General features: G+C 45.5%; 1 protein-coding gene across 5 annotated transcripts in view; it reads right to left on the reverse strand.

Moving 5' to 3' along the window:
* Positions 1 to 2493: 2493 nt before the first annotated feature.
* The window catches only part of SMOC1 (SPARC related modular calcium binding 1), a 123977-nt gene continuing 107584 nt past the window's right edge, over positions 2494 to 18886 (reverse strand). For 2 of the 5 annotated variants that reach the window (XM_082762678.1, XM_082762676.1), the window contains exons 11-13: positions 13641 to 13888; positions 7930 to 7980; positions 2494 to 5934 (exon numbers count right to left, since the gene is read on the reverse strand). In XM_082762678.1, coding sequence (XP_082618804.1) covers positions 5918 to 5934; positions 7930 to 7980; positions 13641 to 13888 — 316 coding nt within the window. In that variant the 3' untranslated portion in view covers positions 2494 to 5917. The remainder of the gene's footprint in view (positions 5935 to 7929; positions 7981 to 13640; positions 13889 to 18886) is intronic. The other 3 variants (XM_082762677.1, XM_082762680.1, XM_082762679.1) reach the window with 3 other exon arrangements.

Here is an 18886-nt window from a genome sequence, read left to right on the forward strand (position 1 = left end):
TCACATTCACGTTGGACTGCGGGTGACCAGCTCCAACTCCGGCCACCTTCGTGCAGCTTTGCCTGCTACAACCCGCCAGCTCCCAGCGAGAACATCCAAGTCGCTTCTGAAATAGCTCCAGCTCTTCAGCCAAGTGCTGCGTCAGCTCTTTCCTGACACAGTGAAATCAGTAGGGATCACTTGAGCAGTGCCAGCCAGAATCATGAGACAGCAATGGCACTCTGTGCTGTGCAGAGCCAGAGCTTTACTCTTTAAAGGGACGCTGGACATTCAGTCTCTGCAGTTTTATTGCCTGGAGCACAGCATTGAGATGCTACGGAAGAACTCATTTCAGCAAACCGAGGCCGGAGGTCACACACAGGTCTGAGTCCTTCAGTCACATCTCGCAAAACAGAGCATTAAGAGTCCATTACGTGCCAGGACTGAATTTGTCTGTTTTAGTAGGGTGAGCTGAATTCATCTACACAGCTCTGAGCTCCAAATGAGGGCCAGGCAGCTGCGTATGGTGTGCAGGAGCGCTGGGCCTGCTGTGCCTGCTGGCACCAGAACGAAGGTGCGGAGCCCCAGCCTCCATGGGGGCCACAAGTGTGCCTTTCACACCTCCAGCAGCCACCAAAACGTGACCCTTGCAACAGGCCACAGCCCAGGGACAGCCACCAGCCTCCAGGGCCCTGTCCTCGAGGGGACGCCGGCCAGCTCAGACGCAGCAAGGCCATGGCTCCTCTGCCTGGGCTGAGGGGCAGAAGACCCCCATGGTGAAAGACCCACACAACATGGCCTAACTGGTCATCGTTGCTCTTGTGGGAGGTGGGGTTGTGGCTCTGCACTACAACACAGAGCTGATTAAGTTTTCCAAACGAAAGCTAGACACCTCCTGGTGTGCACAGGCAAGGCACCTTGGTAAAACAAAGCCATTAAAATGTCTACGTGGGCCTACAGATACAGAACAGCAGAAAGCACAACTTGCAGGGCAGCCAGCCTCAGGCTTTCAAGCAAGCACTCCTTCCAAAATACTTGCTGTTGTACTCCTAGCTCCTGAGGTGCTGTTTTATAAAACCCACTTTGTTTTCGAGGTGTTTTCCAAGCTGAGGAGCGCTGCTTCTGCAGATCCTGCTGTCCAATTTAACAGCAGCTGTTGGAGGGCTGCTGAGTGATTTTGCCCAGAATGGTTTGTCAGGGCTGGCTGCTGAGGAGTCATAAGGTCAGCCTCTGCATGGGGATTTTGTTAGTTAGATAAGGGGGAAGAATACAGGGGAGGATGAAAAGTCTTCTGGCAGTATCACTGTTGGAAGCATAAGTTGAAAGAGGCTCTCTGTAGTTCTTTTGACTTGCTTACAGATTTACTGCACCGCCAGAGAAGGGTGAAGGCCTCTCAGAGTGTCTCATATTGAGAAATAGGAAGCATGGCCAAAGAATTACTCATTTTTTTAAAATTCTTTCCCTATTTTTAATTTGTAAAGTCTTGCAGAACTCCAGAGATGATACCCGCTGCTTCTCCTCGAGGCTCCAGACTTTTTACCTTAGTAATTGAAACAAATGGGCTTGGTTTGGTAGCTTATTCCTGACAAACCCACATTGACTGTCACTCCTCACATTTTCTCCTTGAAGTTTGCAATACTTTTATTATTTAACTTGCATGTGAGGACAGTAGTCTTAACAGCTCCTCTTTCTACAGGCCTTACCTATAGACATGCCAGCCTGTGGGTATTATAAAAGCAGAAAACCACCCTTTGGGACTGTAATTACCTCCCTTTTGATGTGCAATGAATGAATTGGTCATTATCAGCTGCAAGAGATTTACATGTGACCAAGTGAAATGACATTTACAGTATGAGAAAACTGGTCACGTCTGCTTGATGGGAAGGGTGTGTGACCTCCTCTGCCATGGGCCTGGATCCACTGATGAATGTCACTCCCCAGTATTCTATGAAAAAACATGTTTTACAATAATAGCAGCTTCCTGGCACACCATTTGTTACTTCCAATCTCTGAGGAATAAAAGGTTTTGAACACCATCTAGAAGACACCATTTCAGGCTCCACTGTAGCAAGGCCTGAGCTGCAGGAGTGGTGTATGAAATCTCCCACGTGAGAAGGGAGGAGGAGATGTGATATGCAGTGCCTGTCTTCTGTCCCTGGTTTAAGGAAAATACTCAGAGATTTCACTTGGCTGTGGGTGCCACTTTTGGAGGTCACCTCTACTCTGCTACTGAGGCTTCAGAGCCTTTTGAAACAGCCTGGGCAGATTTAGGCTGCTGTCATTAAACCACAGAGGACAGCACTCTGGGCATGTTTCAGTTTGTCCTGGATGCTTACACACAGGAGAGGAGCATCCCCAGGGCCTCAGATCCCAACCAGCCCGAGACCAGGCTCTGAGAGAAGGAAAGTCCCTTCCCTCTGCTTTGGCACCGTGTAAGTAACAGAACATTATGTGAAAGAAAGATGAGCTCTGGAAATCAAGATTCAACAAGAAGCCACCACAAGACACTAGAGCAAAAGTTATCTATTTTATTACAAAACCAGAATCAAACAGATGCCTTTCAGTCTAATGATGCCATAGGCAGAAACGTGATGGGGCAGGAAAAGTTCAGTACAAACTTAGGCTGTGGAAAGCAATGCCTTTGTATGAATGAATCCCACCATAACGCAGTCCCTCCAGCACACCATGTCCTTGGAGGATCAGCACAAAAGGAAGGGGTTTTGTTTCTGGCAGGAGGCACGGATGACTTGCACTGTGGAGCCCTGGCTCTCTTCTCTGTCCCAGCTGTTTTCAGCTGTCATCCAAAGTAGAGCTGGAGAGCCCAGGAGGAGAGACACGTCCAGGGTCTGCTTCCAGGCACAACTCTGACACTGTCCTGCCCCAGCTTCAGTAGGATGCTCCTGATGCAAGGCAGAGCAGAACACGCTTGCCACTGCCATGGAAGGACAAGTGTGGCCTGGCAGCCAGGGGGACCGGCCAGTGACCAGGCCAGAAAAGCAACAAGGGAAGAGGAAAGCTGAGGCACTGCTGTTGTGATGAGTATGGACTGTATGGACAACTCACTGGATGGGTTATATGAATCAGGACCAGTGCTGTCTGTGTGAGCACCCAATGCACAAACCCAGAACAAGTAGCACAACCCCTGTCCAGCCATCACACAGCCATGGTGGTTGGGTCTTTCACGCCAACATACAAATCTGCCACAAGCTGCTCACAGGCCTGTGTGAACCCCAGGTCGGGAGGCTGGGACTTGGACTCCTCCCATAAAAATAAATGGGAAACAATATAAATCTTGGATCCCGATCCATCCATCAAGTCAGCACTAGCCTAACGTGAATACCCACCAATACCAGAGCTAAAATCAACAAACAACGCTTATTAGGCTTCCTTGGAGAACTCATTCAGTTTTAATTGCAAACTACATGTGTATGCAGGCCTTTTAGAGGGGAAGAACGCAAGAATGAGAAAAAGGTCTGCAGAAGGATAATTATGTGGCGGGCAGCAGCACTGGCTGGCTGTTTTACTGACATTTCCAGGAGAAAAGATGCAATGACTTTTAGCATCTCTGCACTTGCCCCGTGATCTTGTGGGGCATTGCCTGCCCCTGCTGGCTGGATGACAGAGCTCCTGTAGGCATCCAACCGCCTGCTTTTGCTGGATGCAACTATGCATTAGAAAACAAAAAACATAAACAAACAAAAAAAACAGCAGCCAGAGCTTTTAATTCCTAAAGCTAACATATAAAGACGTGGTGTCTTTTTTTATACAGTTGGGTTCATTCTTCACTCCTACAATAGGATTAATGAGTGACAGGGACGTTTCTAACTATACACTAAACCAAATCATTTCAACACACAAAAGATGCGTGCTGGACATTTAAAAAGAGGAGATGCAATTGAGAAATGGGAACTCGCAGTCCAGAAAAGCACATACATTGTATGTGGGAACCATGAAGATCCAGCAGCAGGATCTACTCATACTAGAGTGTTTTTCTTTACATTGTGGTGGTGTAACGTAAACTTCAGAGATTACCAGAGGTGTTTTCAACCATGTCAAATGCTTTAATCAGCTCCAATCTACTTCCCAGGGGAAGAGTTATTATTGCTATTAAACTGTTATTTAAAGAAAGCTTATTCTTTTTTCTAACTTTCCATTTTGTCAACAAGGCACTAACTTACTGCATCAGGCCAGTCCTGCTGTGATGTGTTTATCTCAAGCTATCATCATGGTGACTTGCCACAGAGCGAAGACGCTGTGTTGCAACATCTTTTACCACAGCAGCAAAGCCTCAAGAGACAGGCCCAGTTTCTACAGTAACGCAATGCTTTCACAAGCAATTGGTGGTGTGATCTCCTATTAGCATGGCACGACATCATCTTTGACTATAGGTTTTGGTCCAGAGACGAGTGGCACAAAGATTGCCAGGTCTGAAGCGGGAAGGTGCTCAGAACATCCCCTGTGAATGGGCAAGTGCTGCCAGAGGCTGAAAATGAGCAAAGGAAAGCAGAACATAGGGCGTCCCACCCCACTCTGCCCAAAACCCAGGAGAGCTGATCCGCTGACTTCACAATTGCATCTGACTGAGATTAAGAAGACAACTTTGGAAAAAATGCTGGTGGTTGAAACAGCTCCTGTGGGCTCCAGCAGCACCAGGCTCTTCGATCCAGGCCTTCACTGTTCTTGTAACATGCCACTGGAGTATAAAAGCACGGGAGGCACTGGTACTGGAGAATCAGGTGAAGTGGGTACTCTAAGCTAGACAGACCCTCTGCTGTGCAGGAGAGGAGCTTGGGATTCACAGCCACCAAAGACAAGAACAGCCATTGCAGACAATCCTTTGCCAGGGAGCACAGCCCAAGCTGTAGAGACGCAACGTAAATAAACCAGACTTTTGGGGACCAGTGGCATAATTGTGTCTTTCTGCACTGACAAATATGTTCTTTGCTCTCCAGCAAAGCAATAGGCAGGCTGATGCTGCTTTTAAGCAGGTTTCTCAGTATTTTTATTGTTTTACACCATACAGACAAACACTTTGTCAGAGAAGAAGATGCAGGACATCACTCCACTGACTCCACTAGGGTGCATGGCTCCCATGTCCTTACAATAGCGTTAGATTTCCAGGACACGGCACATCTTTGCTAAGCACGTCTTCTGAGCCTGGATAGCAATGCATTTGCAATTCATTTCTGCCCAATTTGCAACAGGTGCAGAAACTACTTTTATATTTCCTTAATACAACCCTTTCCTAAGCCTACTTTAAGCTGCTTTGCAGTGCACCACTACTGAGGTGAAACCTGTGCTCTCTCAAAGCCCCCACGCCTGCGAGTTGCACGGGGCTGTGCAGTAAGAACAGAGGAGGTTCCCGAGAAGCAGTTGGTGTTTTGGGCACTGTGTGCACACAGGTCATGCTGATATGCTTGCTCCTTTGTGCATGGGGATGTTAAGGAGATCAGTTTGCAACTGAGTGGTGGATCGTGTCAGAAATGAATGCAGTACTGTAACCCATTAAATGCAAAGTGTCCCTCTAACCCTAACAGCCTTCAAAAGCAAAGGGAGGAACAGAACAGTGACTCCAACCCCTGTACAAGACAACTGTACAATTTACATACATATTTATATACAGTATATAAAATTCTCTTTCTTTGAGTCCCAGTGAACTCAATTTTAAGTCATCAGTAGCTGTTCCAATTTTAAAAAGTCATGATCCTGTTTCCCCCCCACTCTCCAAAGTATTAGATAATGGCATTGAAAAGAAATTAAAAACAAACCCAAACCCAAACCAATTATTAGAAAGTGCAAACGTTCTGGGTGCCACTTCTGCTACGTTGGATGTTGCTGATGCTGCATGCTTGCTCACAAGCAGCAAGGTGTCTGTCCGTCTGTCGCTGTCTTTCTTTCCTCTGGGTCGGCTCCTGCCTTCCCTTCCCGTCTTCTGCTGCTACACCAGGCGGCCTACTGGGAAGGGTGGGGTGGGCAAACAGAGGAAAACAAAACAGAAGCAGGGAAAGTGAGGAAATAAAAAGGCAGATTAAAACCAAAACAGCTCCCATCTGAGGTAAGATACAGCACAGCCTTTGCTGCAGCCAAGGCCCCAGAAGGCTGAGATCTCAAGTAAGCTGTGAGGCTGAGAACAACAAGGGGCTGATGAGACAGCCTTGCTGAAAAAAGCATTGACTGAGTCACACACAGCCCTAGGGACTAATGTATTTTTAAACATGAACCACCACTTTCCCTCGCCCTCCCCCTTCTTGGAAATGGGCATGCAGGCTGGGCAAAACACTAGTCCAACATCACTCCCTCTGCTCTTCTGCCTGCAAAGGCTGATGCAGAATCCCACCGCTGTAAGGCTGCCCTGCCTGCAGCTGCCCTGGAGCCACGGCCAGCTTCCACAATCCCTAGCCAGGCAAGCAGGAGGAAGACGTTTAAGACCTGTCCCCACAAAACACAGCAGTTTCCCTGCTTAGCAGTTCTTCAAGACTTGCCTGTACCATGCCCTCTGACGGCTACCATGCTGATGAAATGGAGAGGATGCAGCAGGGATGGGGCTGGGAGCCCCAGAGCCCTGCTGAGCTGTGTCCTAGGGGATGGTGCAGAGGTGCTGCTTAGAGAGTCAGACAGACACCCACATCCTTGTGTTCCCTTCTTCAGAAAGTTTGTTGGTTTTATTTATTTATTTATTTATTTTAAAGTCCCTTATCAAAAGTTAGGAAAATCAAAGCTCTTACGGGATCAGAACAAGTGCACTTTGTGGATTAATTACAAGTGAAAACACAGTGAAGAGAAGGCAGAAGTATGGATTTGGTTTTCATAAAGGAGAAAGGTTACCAGGTAGGCCTCACTGGGACCAGTGCTAACTGACCTGTCCCACCAAGTGGGGGCAAATATTGACAAATGCAAAATTGTTTCAAACTGTCATAATTGAATCTCTCTACACAGCTTTGCTTAATGTTCTCTCAGTGTTCAATGAGCAGGTTGTAACAGCAGCAGATTGACTTCAATGTCTAGACATGCAAAGCAGTGCAGGAGTGGGGAGCGAGGATGACCTGCCCTACACTAAGGACTGAGTGTCTACCGAAGAGCTTGAAGCCATAGTACATGATTTTTGGAATGCCTTTTCTCAGCTTTTCACGGCAGACAAAAATCAAATTCTTGCTCAGAAATGAGGACACATCAGGAAGCATCATCATATCAATGCATAAGGCTTAGCTCATACTTATCTTCGGTTCTCTGTTCAGCCCATCTCAAGGGGAACTCGCAGCAGGACTAGATAAGGTACTCACAAAAGGGTGGAGGATAGCAAGAGGTATAAGTAACTATCACTAAGCAAATACATAGCAAAAGATTTTTCAACACAGAATGGAGTCTAACCAGAGGTATGCTGGAGGGCTATAGAATAAGTGTCATGGGAAAGACAGGCAGGGGAGAGCTGCCCACTGTTTCTCATATTACGAGTTGAGAAGCACCCACTGACACCATGAGGCAGCAGGTCTGACAGGAAAACAAATGCAAGTTGTTCTTCACACCTGATGAAAGGGTGCAATTCACTGTCACAAAGTGCAGAGGAGAGCAGACCTTAACTGGGACAGAGAAGAATCTTCATGGGAACAAGTCCATGAAGCAATACAATGTAAATGCAACAAATCGCCTAAATCACTGCTTGCTAGAAGCAGGGAGAATAAGGCTAGGAGAGTGTTCATCAAATACGTACTGTGCCCTATTCTAATTGCTAAGCAATGTGCTGTCTGCCACAGCTGAAGACATGGTGCTGGACTTGGAGGTGATGCAGAAGAGCTGCACGTTATTATTATACTCACACCTCTTAAGAGCAACCTTGGCTTCCAGTTGTTTATGTATTGCTATTTGTAAACATAGGAGAGCATGAATTCTAGGACACATGGTTATCATAAAGAAAAAAAAAAAGGGAAATAAATATTTTGATAAGATACTCACTGAAAGGGTTAAGGCCTTGTCTTTTTCCACTGGGGAAACTGCTCAGGCTACCTGTAAAATCCAAGAACCGTGTTAAAGGCAGTAAATGCCATGGCATGACCAAGGAGCATCCCCACCAGCTGTGCTGGCAGGCAGGCTCCAAGGAGCTCCTCCATTGTGGGTGTGCACACAGAAAGCCTCGCCAGCACTCCCTAAGATTCACTTGCAGGAGTCAGACCAACATGCGTGAGATGACAGATGCTAAACACCTGGTGCTGCAGTAACCATGAAATCCAGAGGTTTGGCGTGGGCAAGAAGCAACAAAGTTAAGCTAAACTGTGGAAGAAGGACGAAGAAAGGAAGGATACAAGTAGTGCCATGAAGTTTCCCCAAACAGGTGTTGTGAACAGCAAGCAAAATAATGCCACGTAGAAAGCAGGCAGCCAGAAAAGTGAAGGTGTAAAACAGGCTGAGTTTACTTAATCTCTACTGATTGAATGCTTGGGCACACAATCCAACAGGTGCCTAAAATGAAAGATCTGAACTCGTGTCTGGCAGAAGGGCAGGACCAGACTATACAGTTATGACTGTGTGGCAAGATACAGGGACATGCACCCTACACCAGATGGAGCTAATGGCAAGGGCTTTCGCCAATGCAAGAAACCAGTTCCCATGATGTGCTGGGCACAGACAGCTCAGGGAGTACAGGAGCTGAGCACTTCATAAGGCATGTTACAGTTCTGGTTAGCTGCTTGGTCTGGATTTCAGACAAGGGTCATCAGCTGGAAGTGGGATCTGCCACCCAGAAGAATGTTGCGTCCCCCACACTGGCCAGGTTTAGATCTTTGATTTGTGTGTGTATCTGCCATGACTGTACACTTTTCTTTGCACACTAAGTGATTTCACTTGCACCAGTGATACAGACACCCACATCTAAAGAAAACTTTGCTCTGTTCAAGAGAAAGTTGAGCAGAAAGGTAGCAATAGGGTAGGAGAGCGGGGAAACTGCAGGAAGACAGATGCTGCACCGTAAGTAAGGGATGGAAGCACCGGGAAGGAAAAGAGAGGGGGAGAGAAACGTGGGGGAAGCTGCATTTTAAATGGATTACAAAGCAAAACCTGTTGGCTTTAAAAATTGTTAATAAGAGAAACTGTATAAACATAGTAAGTGACTTCAAGGCCCCCAAACGCCAGCCTCGTATCAGCCATCTGCCCTGGCAAGATCAGAGGAACCGCATTAACTTATTCCTGTGCCTGTACATAAAAAGCAGGGCTCTGTTGCCAAGAGGCAGATTCTTCCAGAGCTAATTGGGACTCACCCGGGGGCCTGGCAATAAAATCGCAGGGCCTTTGTAAGTGGCTACATGCTCGGGCAGCCGTTCCCCTAGAGGGTGCTGCTCGGCCACGCATGGCCCCATGCTCCATCACCTCCCTTCGTCCACAGCCTACCTGAACCTAAAGCCTCTCCTCAGGGTCTGTGCTCATCTCTCTTGTGTCGACTGCATGTTCACATGTGGCTGGAAGCTGGCTTCAGCAGCTCTCACAGGCTTACAACCCTCTACCCCAAATTGAAACAGGTCACGTCTTTTGTGCCATATAGTCAGCCCCCTTCCCAGTACAAGCAACTTGCACGTGCAAATGAGATGTCACCAAAACAAAACAAAATAAGACTTTGGAAAAGACTTTAGCTAAGACTAGCTGCATTACTGTGACTGGGACCTGCTTGTCTTCAGAAAGACTTGGGAAGCTGATACAAAGGGCCTAAAATGACAGTGAAACTCGAGGCTGGCCATGAGACACCTTTCCAGCATGCTGGCAGGGCTCTGTGCTTTCTGTGGGTTTCTCCTAAATACATCCACGCAGGGAAACTTGAGTACCATAAAGCTGATCACTTTTCACTCCAAAGGCAGAAAACATCATCTTCAGTCAGCTGCCTTCAAGTATGAACACAGGCCAGCACGTGTAGTTATACAGCAGACAAAACCCCACCAGAGTAATACCACACTGAGCATAAGGCTGAAATAAAAGAAATGAAAGAGAGGAAGGTGTATGGCAGCTGGTGACAGCAGGTAAATAAAGTATACCCAGGAAGCACTTGGGTACTGCAGAGGAACATCCCATCACTCAGTAAGTTTCCTAATGGAAAGTATTTACTCAGCCTCACAAGTACACTCTTTTGGGTAATAATTTGCTACAATGGGGCCAGATGTCTTTCAAAAGGAAAAGCCACAAGGAAACCCCAGCAGCTTTTTATAGGTAGAAGTAATTCCTCTAACTAACTGAGCAAACCTCTCACCTTTGATGGGAGAGAAACACACCACCAGGAGCCCTATCTCGTGTCAACACAACCCTGATGTCCTGATTGATGCTAACCCTCAGGATTAAAGGTGACAAACTAAAGCATCCCTACAGAGCTCCAAAGGCAGATATCTAACAAGGCAAACAAAACCAGGCACTGAACCAATGCAGTTTGTTTACATTCTAATCTACATTTAATTACAATTAGTTGTACTCTGAATTTCAGTTTTGTTAACTCAGCCACTGCCTGGTTGTATGCAGCAAATGGTATTTTACAGTTTTCTCAGAGCCTCTCAGGCTGTCATCGCTTCCTACCACTGCCATTTCAGAGGCCTTTCCCACATGACTGCTCCTTGCTACCAGTTCCCACACAGCTGCCTGCATAAGTGATGGAGTATCTTCATTCCCAGAGGTCTCCCCAAGCACAAAGAGAATCAGTCACTTCTGCAGATACCAATTAGAAGGGTCTCACACAGCACTGAATTAATTCTGCTGTTTAAATTGACCACTATTTTTCCTTCTTTCTGTAGTCTTTGCTCAGCTCCAGTGGAAAGTGACATGCCCCATTTTTAATTAAGACATTTTGATCCCATTTCTGAATTGCGCTGCTGGCACAGACGGTTGCCTTCAAAGGCTGGCCCTCTGTGGTGACCCCATTCTGAGTGCCAGGAATGGCATTTCTCCATCAGAGCTGCTCCTGACAGAAACGCATCTGGTTTAAGCAGAGGGGCAAGAGCTGTGCAAAGTGGCCACCAGACCTTGCAGATTTCCCAGCAGCTTTCTAGGTCATCATAAGGATGGAAAAGAGAAACGGTTGCTGGCTGACTGGACAGCTCTTTTCCTTATTGGAGAACCACTGACTGGTAGCACCCACACATTAGGGGACCACAGGAATCAAGAACCTGCTGAGAAGAGGAAGAAAGACAGAACTATGCACCTCAAACAGATATGATCCTAACCTGGAAAGAGCTCAGAGTCAGTCTTGTCCTTATGAACATACTAGATGAATCCTCCCACATTAATCTTTATTGTTTTGTTTTTCTATTAGCCAAGAGACAGGTAACAGTGCTGATTTATCTATGTGCTTCCACCAAGCACCATCATTTCCATTTTTGGATGGAAATGGTCACAAAAAATCAAAAGCTGACAAAAATGCAGAAGCCTTAACATTTGTTTTTCTCACCATCCCAAACCCTACAAAGTTTGTATTAAGCTTTATTTTCAAAATCAGTACAAGTGTTCAATTTACCTAGCAGGAAGCATGTTCACCTGGAGCGGTGACCCAACTCGCTCTAGTCCTTATGCTGCTGGATACCAAGTATGATTCGGAACATCTGATGCAAGTTCATTAGAAATGAAGTGTATCAACTGGAAATGATGACTTTCCTTGCGTCCCTCAAACCCTTCCCTCATCCAAAACCAGACCAGAAAAACCTTTCCAACAAAGTTTTTGTTGAAACAAACATTTCCGTGAGAAGTTTTGGTTTCATCTGACTGGCAGTTTACAACAGAAAGTACGTCATCAAAAAGCTTCCCAACCAGCTCTTGGCTTCAACCCACAGTGACCTCAGCCCAAGCAGATGTGCGGAGGCCATGGCATAGAGAAAGAAACGCAGAGAAGAAACACATGGACTGAGTTGGATGATTGCATGCTCCCATCATGGAATACAAGGATGTTGAAGAAAAGGTGAGCTACTGCCCATTCCTCAATTTAGAGGTTCTTGTGAATAGAAGGCAGGGCAAACTTGTTATCCACCACCTCACAAATTCATAACTCCTTAAAAGAGATCTATCACAAATTTGTAAGCTGCACCTCTAGAGTAATCACATTCTTTCCTACATGTTGGTATCTGCTCCCTGCACTGGCTTCCTCTACAGCTTTTTAGCCCTCGTCATCCTTCAGCTACCCCTAGTCCTTTCTTAAGAGTTTTCCTTACACAAAATGTAGGTGTTTACCTCAAGGTTTATCAGGCCTCTGGTCAATATGCGGAGCTGTGTGATTAAAAAAAGGTCATTGCCCTTTTTTGCACACAATTCTGTCCTCATACAATGTAATTAACCATGAAAAGTCAGGCTGGGTTCTCAGCAAACAGTGTCGGAATCAGGCACTCACAATGTGTCTCCCTTGCTACTTTCTTTCCCCTTCGCTTGAGCTCAAAGATTCTCATTTTCTTCCTTCTCTCCTTTTTTCCCCCCTTCCATAAACTAAATTCTGAACAGTCAGTTGGCCAAGGCAGCAGATTCCAGAGAGTCTTATTCCAGGCCAAATAGCAATAAAACTAATTTGGCATATTCATCTTATTGGGAAGGTAATAAAATTAAGGAACAGGACTGCTATTTTGGTATGTCATTCCTCAGTAAAGTACCAATGACTAAGAAAAAAGCTTCCACTGAGCCAGGGAAGCTGAAAGCTTCTCACAGCTGACAAATAATGCAACAGCCTTATTATGATAACTGAAACATTTGCAAAGCACCTGGAAAAGGCAACTTCCCAACACTCAAATGCACTCACTCCCTTCTCACGCTTGCTAAACCCGAGGAAAGGACTAAGGAAAGGTTAAGCCTAGAAAAAGAAAGCTAGCCACCCATCCCGAGCAGCACGATGGTTAGTTACAAGAGCTGTCCGCACAGCCAAAACACCTGCACAGGAAATTAGTCCCCAGGAATCTTCCAGCTTGCCTTCTCCTGCCAAGCAAATCTACCCACAGTCAAGAATGACTGATAACTATTGAATTTGGGTTGAAGAGTTTCAATTCGTAAAATTTCCAAAAATATCAGTTTGGTCCAGGTCCCAACAGAAGATGAGGTGAAGATGAAAGGAAGAAAAGGAAGGAGGGTGGGTTGGTTACTCAGGCATTGAACAGAAAGGAAAAAAGTTATTCCTATTTCTTTCTGATTTATTAAGTTTAATTTAACTCTGAAAAAGGGCAACACCACATTTCTGCACTTTCTTTCTGAGTTGTTCTCTGTGCGTCATCCACTCTCCTGCATACTGGATTTAGCAATGAAAATAAATATTATTTCTGCTAGTCAACAGGGTCTCTGGAGAAGGACTGGGTCTGTGCTGGCTCATACGCCATCCAACCTACATGGCTGAGGCCACAAAATATTGGCAGCAGTGTATTACTCAGAAAGGACCTGATCTGAACTACGGTTTCCAAGGACTTTTATAGTACAAGCCGGGTACTGGGCAAGGCTCAATTTTTTTTGCCCTGTATCCATACAGTGCTTAGCACAAAGGTCTGTGATAAGGACTTTAAGACATAGCTTCATAAACAATGAACTATATTCACAAGACAGGATATTAATCCCACTCATTTTCCCATGCAAACCGTGGCACTTTTCCATCACCTGGGGGAAAACTGATTCCTGAGTTTAACATAACTCCACACCAGTCTTTTATTCTCACAGGATGGGGAAGGAAAGACACTCACCTCCTTCCTTGCTGACTCCCAAGCACCCCTTCAGCTCCTGAAGGGAGATGGACTTGTCCTTGTTGAGGTCACAGTAGTCAGTGAAACGTCGGGCGCATTTCTTGGGCTTGGCTTTCTTCTTCACGTAACGCTTGAAGGGCTTCAGCTCCCGCTTGTTGATGTCATTGCTGCTGTTGTTGTCCAGCTGGCTGAAGTACCAGTGCACCACTCGCTCCTCCAGCGTGTGGCTGGGGTCTGGCTCGGAGAACCTGGAAGGGAGGAAGAACAGGCCCCTGACAAGTGGGTGCTCTCACCAGCACTGTCAGGCAGGTGCTGAGGAGCCAGAGCTGCTCGCTCAGAGCGTGAGTCAGGCACGCACCATGCCACATTTAAAGCGGGATAAACACACAGGTCTTACAATCTCCTCCTTTTAGCTGAGCTCTTTTGAGAGAGAGAAAGGAAAAAGAAAAAAGAAAAAAAAAAAAAAAACTTTTTCTAAAAATGTCCTTTAGCATTAACAAGTGGTGCCAAGAGATTCCTGGAGACTGATACCCTCAGTAACTACACTTCTCTTCACACCAGTTGCTGAAACTCCGCCTAATCCCAGAAGGATCTCCCTTTAGAGGGCAAAAGGCAGTCTCCATAGTCCTTTTGACCCTTGGGCTCCCATCCAAATTACCAACAGGAGAGCTATGAGTACCAGCTATCATGGTAGTTTCTGTGATATCAACACCCAGGCTTCAGAAAGGGAACAAATTCATTTAATGCAAGACACATTCATTATTTGAAAATGTCCTTGGCAGGATGCAACATTCTTGCTGTATCTATTTATATGATCTGAACTCCTGTGCTGTATTTCCAGCATATTTAATGCTTTTCACATGGTTGATTTATACACAAGAATTCCACAGCAGACAAGCACCACAAATCCATTAAAAGTAATACTACGGAACTGGCAACTGCAGTTTGCTTCATTTCTTACTCATTCTGATATTACAAGTTTGACGTTATTTGGCTCACATTTTCTTTCTGTGGACAATAACAAGAAATATCAGTGGAGGAGGAGGACAAGAGTAGGAACAGCCACAGCTGAAGATGTAGAGAACACCGCTATACAATCTCAGGCCATTTCTGAACAGGTGCTTTTATATTATTTACACTGTATTGGGTGTTCTGCAGCAGCAGCTTGAAAGGGGTTATTCCTCGTTGATACAAAAAAAAACAGGGAAGAAACCCTTTCTAAAGAGGTATTTTTAAGGTTTTCACTAAGGTAGCCCGTCTTTTCTCCATGCACTAAATGTCTGAGTAGAGGAAGATGAAATGATGCTGTGACTTGAGCCTTTTTCCTCCCGAGCACACAGCATTTTGGTGCGTGGAAATTAGTTGACAGGCAGTCAGACATGCTACACTGGCACTCGCTGCCCTGACTTATTCCAGGAGACACCTCCAGCTGCTGCCTAATTCCTTCCGCAGCAATGAGAGAGGGACAGTTGCGTGCTGCACGCAGCCAGGTTCTGGTGTGAGCTCTGGGCACTCAAGCTGGTGGGGAAATACAAACCAAGGCTCAATTTCACTAAGGTCTGTTATAAAATAGATTTTAAGACTGCCATCAAGCTTATTTCAGAGACTGGTAAGTTATATATTTAAATGGTCACTGAAGATTTCTTTGTTGGGAACAGAAGGGCAAAAATCCTTTTGACCTTCCCATGAGTCCGCTTCTTCCTCTAAAATGCAGCTACCAAGCCTGAAAAATAAAAACTCCAACCTACAGCCATGGTAATTTACATCACTAGTGTGAAAGGTAGCCCCTACCCAGAGATATCTGGGTCCCCCCAAAAAGTCAACACACGCTGGGCAGTGGCAAAATAAACTGCACGTTTTTCCCAAGGTTTTCCTTGAGAATGTCTCCTTCATCACTTAACTCTTAGCTGAGAAGCAGCCTGGCATTCAGTTGCAGCATCTGGTCAATGTACAGTGGGATAAACACTGAGGGGAAGGAAGAAGAGGTTGGGAATAAATTTGGCTTCGTTTTGGGAGCCAAAATACAAGGCAAGCCCCTGGAGCTACCTATGGACAAGCTGAAGTTGCAAAAAATCTCCCCAGGAAGCTACGGGAGTGCCTGGATTTTTTAGAGCCTTGAAACTCTATGTGAAGACCAGAATGACAGGAGAGAATAAAAACACATCCTGTGGCTTGTTTTTATGACATTTATAAACACAGCCATTGGCCTCTCTCCCTTTTGGAAGTGAGCTGGCTATCACTTGAAGACTAGTGTGTTTCCAACAGCCACAGGGAAGAACTACAAGTTCTGTATTGCAACGGAGGAGCTTCTGCTCTTGCTCCGACACAGGAATACAACCCAAGCGTTTGCATGTGAGGTTCCACTGGTCCACACGTTGGCCTGCCCTTTGCCCTAACCTTTTTCTGAAGGCGCAGATCTGGAGAGGCAGAAACAGAGAAAAAGGCAGAGCATCCCTAGCACCAGCAATGGGTAAAACAACAGACAGAAACACAAACTCCTCCCTACCTGCTGAAGAGACACTCAGCAGCAGGACTTAAAAGTGTCTTCTTTTTCAGAAACACACCAAGGAGGAGCTCTTGTAAGTAACCAGAAGAGGCAATATAGCTCACTCCAGATCCTCCATAAAGAAAACCAAGGCAATCCACAGGCTAATACAAATACATTGACTCATGAGGTGATGATTTATCAGTCCTAGCCATTACAAACACGCTGAGTGCTCATACCGAGCTCTAGCATGCTAATGGAGCTGAAGTTTTATTACTTTAACTGCTGTGACTGTAGGAGGAAGGAAGACACAGCCATTACTGAGTTTTTACCGTTTCCCCTTGGCTGGCCTACCAGTAGTGCAGTTCCTGAGTTGGTTGCCTGCCCTTTCTGACAGCCATCCAGAATCCCAGCACAGGATGGACACAGAGGATCCACATCATCTCAGGCTGGCCATATTTCCCTAGGTGAACTGTGAAATCACACAATACACTAAGAAGACCAAGGTTACAACACCCTATCTAAATATTTTGACTGTGATGGCTGCCCATGCAAGACACTTATATTCCATCCGTGCAACATGCGTTGATGCAACTTCATGGTATTTCTAAGCCTCCTAAGTTTTGATGATGTGCCCTGGCAGCAACCATACGTGCTGGATCAGCTGAAATACATTTTGGGGCTCAAAGTGTTCTGCCAGTGCAGAGTTTTCACGTGTATTCTTGGGGAATTTCCTTCTAATGCCTCTCCATTGCTATTCCAAGAGAAATAAATCAGCTCTCAGATGCAAACTTAATTTGTTGGGCTGCGATCTCTACTCATTCAGATCCCAAAGGAATCAGAAAACTCAAGAGAGAATAAAACTGCTCTGCACATTCCCAACTCCCATCTCTTGCTCTAACACTGGTCCCATGAAAATCCACCAAACTCCAGTCTCTCACTGCAGTGCAGTAACAGCTTCATAAGATCTAGTAAAGACAGACCTTACAAAAATGCAGACAGACTTAGGCTTCTCATGATGACTACAGAAAAGCCCGCAAGTTTAGCTCCATTATGCAGTGTAAGGCCACTCACAGCCTAACAGGGAAGAGAAGAGTGGTCTGTCATTAACAGCCTAGGACAGGAACCTGTTATTTCAGCTTTCTTACTAACTTGTTGGCATCAAGTAAGTAGTCTTCTCAATGTAGGCTTTTGCTCCTCCTTCTGTGCAACATGCTGTCAGTTCCCTCATGGGAGAATACTTATTTCTTAGGTAGCTAATGCCTGGACATACCTGGGTTAATGTACTACTACTTTTAACACTATTTTTCAGCTGAGACACTGCCACAGAACATCTTTGTATCATCTGGTCTAACTGGGGTACAAGCAAAAAGACTATGAAAAAACACGGATGTGTGCTTTTGCAGCTGTACTGAATTCTGGAGCAGAGAGAGAAGAATATGCCAAAATACCACCTAGACAGCTTGAACATGCACTTTGCATGCAGTCTATAATGCTTTCCAGCCCTTGAGGCCCCCTAGCAAGAAAGGAGGGGTTAACTGAGTGGGAAGGAGCAGGAAGGAAGGGTAGGTACATAGTTTAGAGTACGGGAGAGCAGCAATGTCAGATATTACCTACATATCAAAGCATGTATAGTGTGCAATCACATTATCCTCCGTAGGAGTGTACCATCAAAGTTTAATACGCCCCACTAAATTTTACTGAGTAACTGAAGTCCATTCCTACCAAAGCCACCCCTCTGCCCATGTGCAGCCCCACTGCATGCAACTGCATACTTAATATTGCTGCAGTGACAGAAAACCCAAATACAAAATACTGCTTTGGGAGAAAGCAAGGTTGCAAGCTTGCAAACTCTAAGTTCCCAGCAGATGATCTGCTGTTTGAAGATCTTCAGAAAACCTGTTCCTTTGTAATACAAACTTTTTATTCAGCAACAAGAACAGCTGAGGTGGGATGAGGAAAGGGGATTAAGACCGGCCTAACATCATCTAACTACAGACTGCAAACAGGGACTATAAACCAAATGGAGCTAATTCCAGGATGGAGGTACACTGACGCATGAGAAGCTACTAGCAGAAGCAATGGAGTAGGAAAAAAAAAAAGTTACTCCAGCTTCCACTCCTAGCACTTCAGGTATGTTTGTAGTCAGAATGCCTGCAGGATTCAAAGCTGTAAGTTTCTAAGACTTGAAAGTAGCTTGCTAGGATATATGCCTTGCATGGTGCTGCTGCTGAATGAAGGATGGACAGAAGCTAAAGAAATGTTAGGACTGCCACCCAATGCCCATGAGAACACTGATGATGCCCACAAAGGTGCCTAGGGGGAGTAGTGGCAAGTGGTAAGAATTTAACAAACTGAGGTAAAATTCACGGATCTTCTTGCTCTGCTCACTTTTGTTGTTCTTTGTGGTTGTCTCTCACAAAGCTAGAAGTCCTAACCATGGAACATGGCTTGAATCAAAGAAGATTACTTTAATGAAATTGTAAAAAGGATTGTGTGTTTGTTTTCTTATTCTCCCTTTCCTGTAGTGAAAGAGTCAAGAAGCTAACAAAAAAAATAAGCTGTGTTCAGACTAAACAAAAGGTTAGTGCACAGTCCAAATTCATTATGGGGAATGCTTAATTCCTCTACAGTTAAAACTGAAGCTATCTTCCTGTTACAGACCCAGATTCTTTCTCTCCTCCCTCCGGCTAAGTTGTGTATGAAACATTATTCTGAACACAACTTTTCTGAAGATTGTGGAATAAATCATTTAGAAGGT

Source organism: Aythya marila (genome assembly GCF_965140915.1).
Source record: "Aythya marila genome assembly, chromosome: 5".
NCBI lineage: Eukaryota > Metazoa > Chordata > Aves > Anseriformes > Anatidae > Aythya > Aythya marila.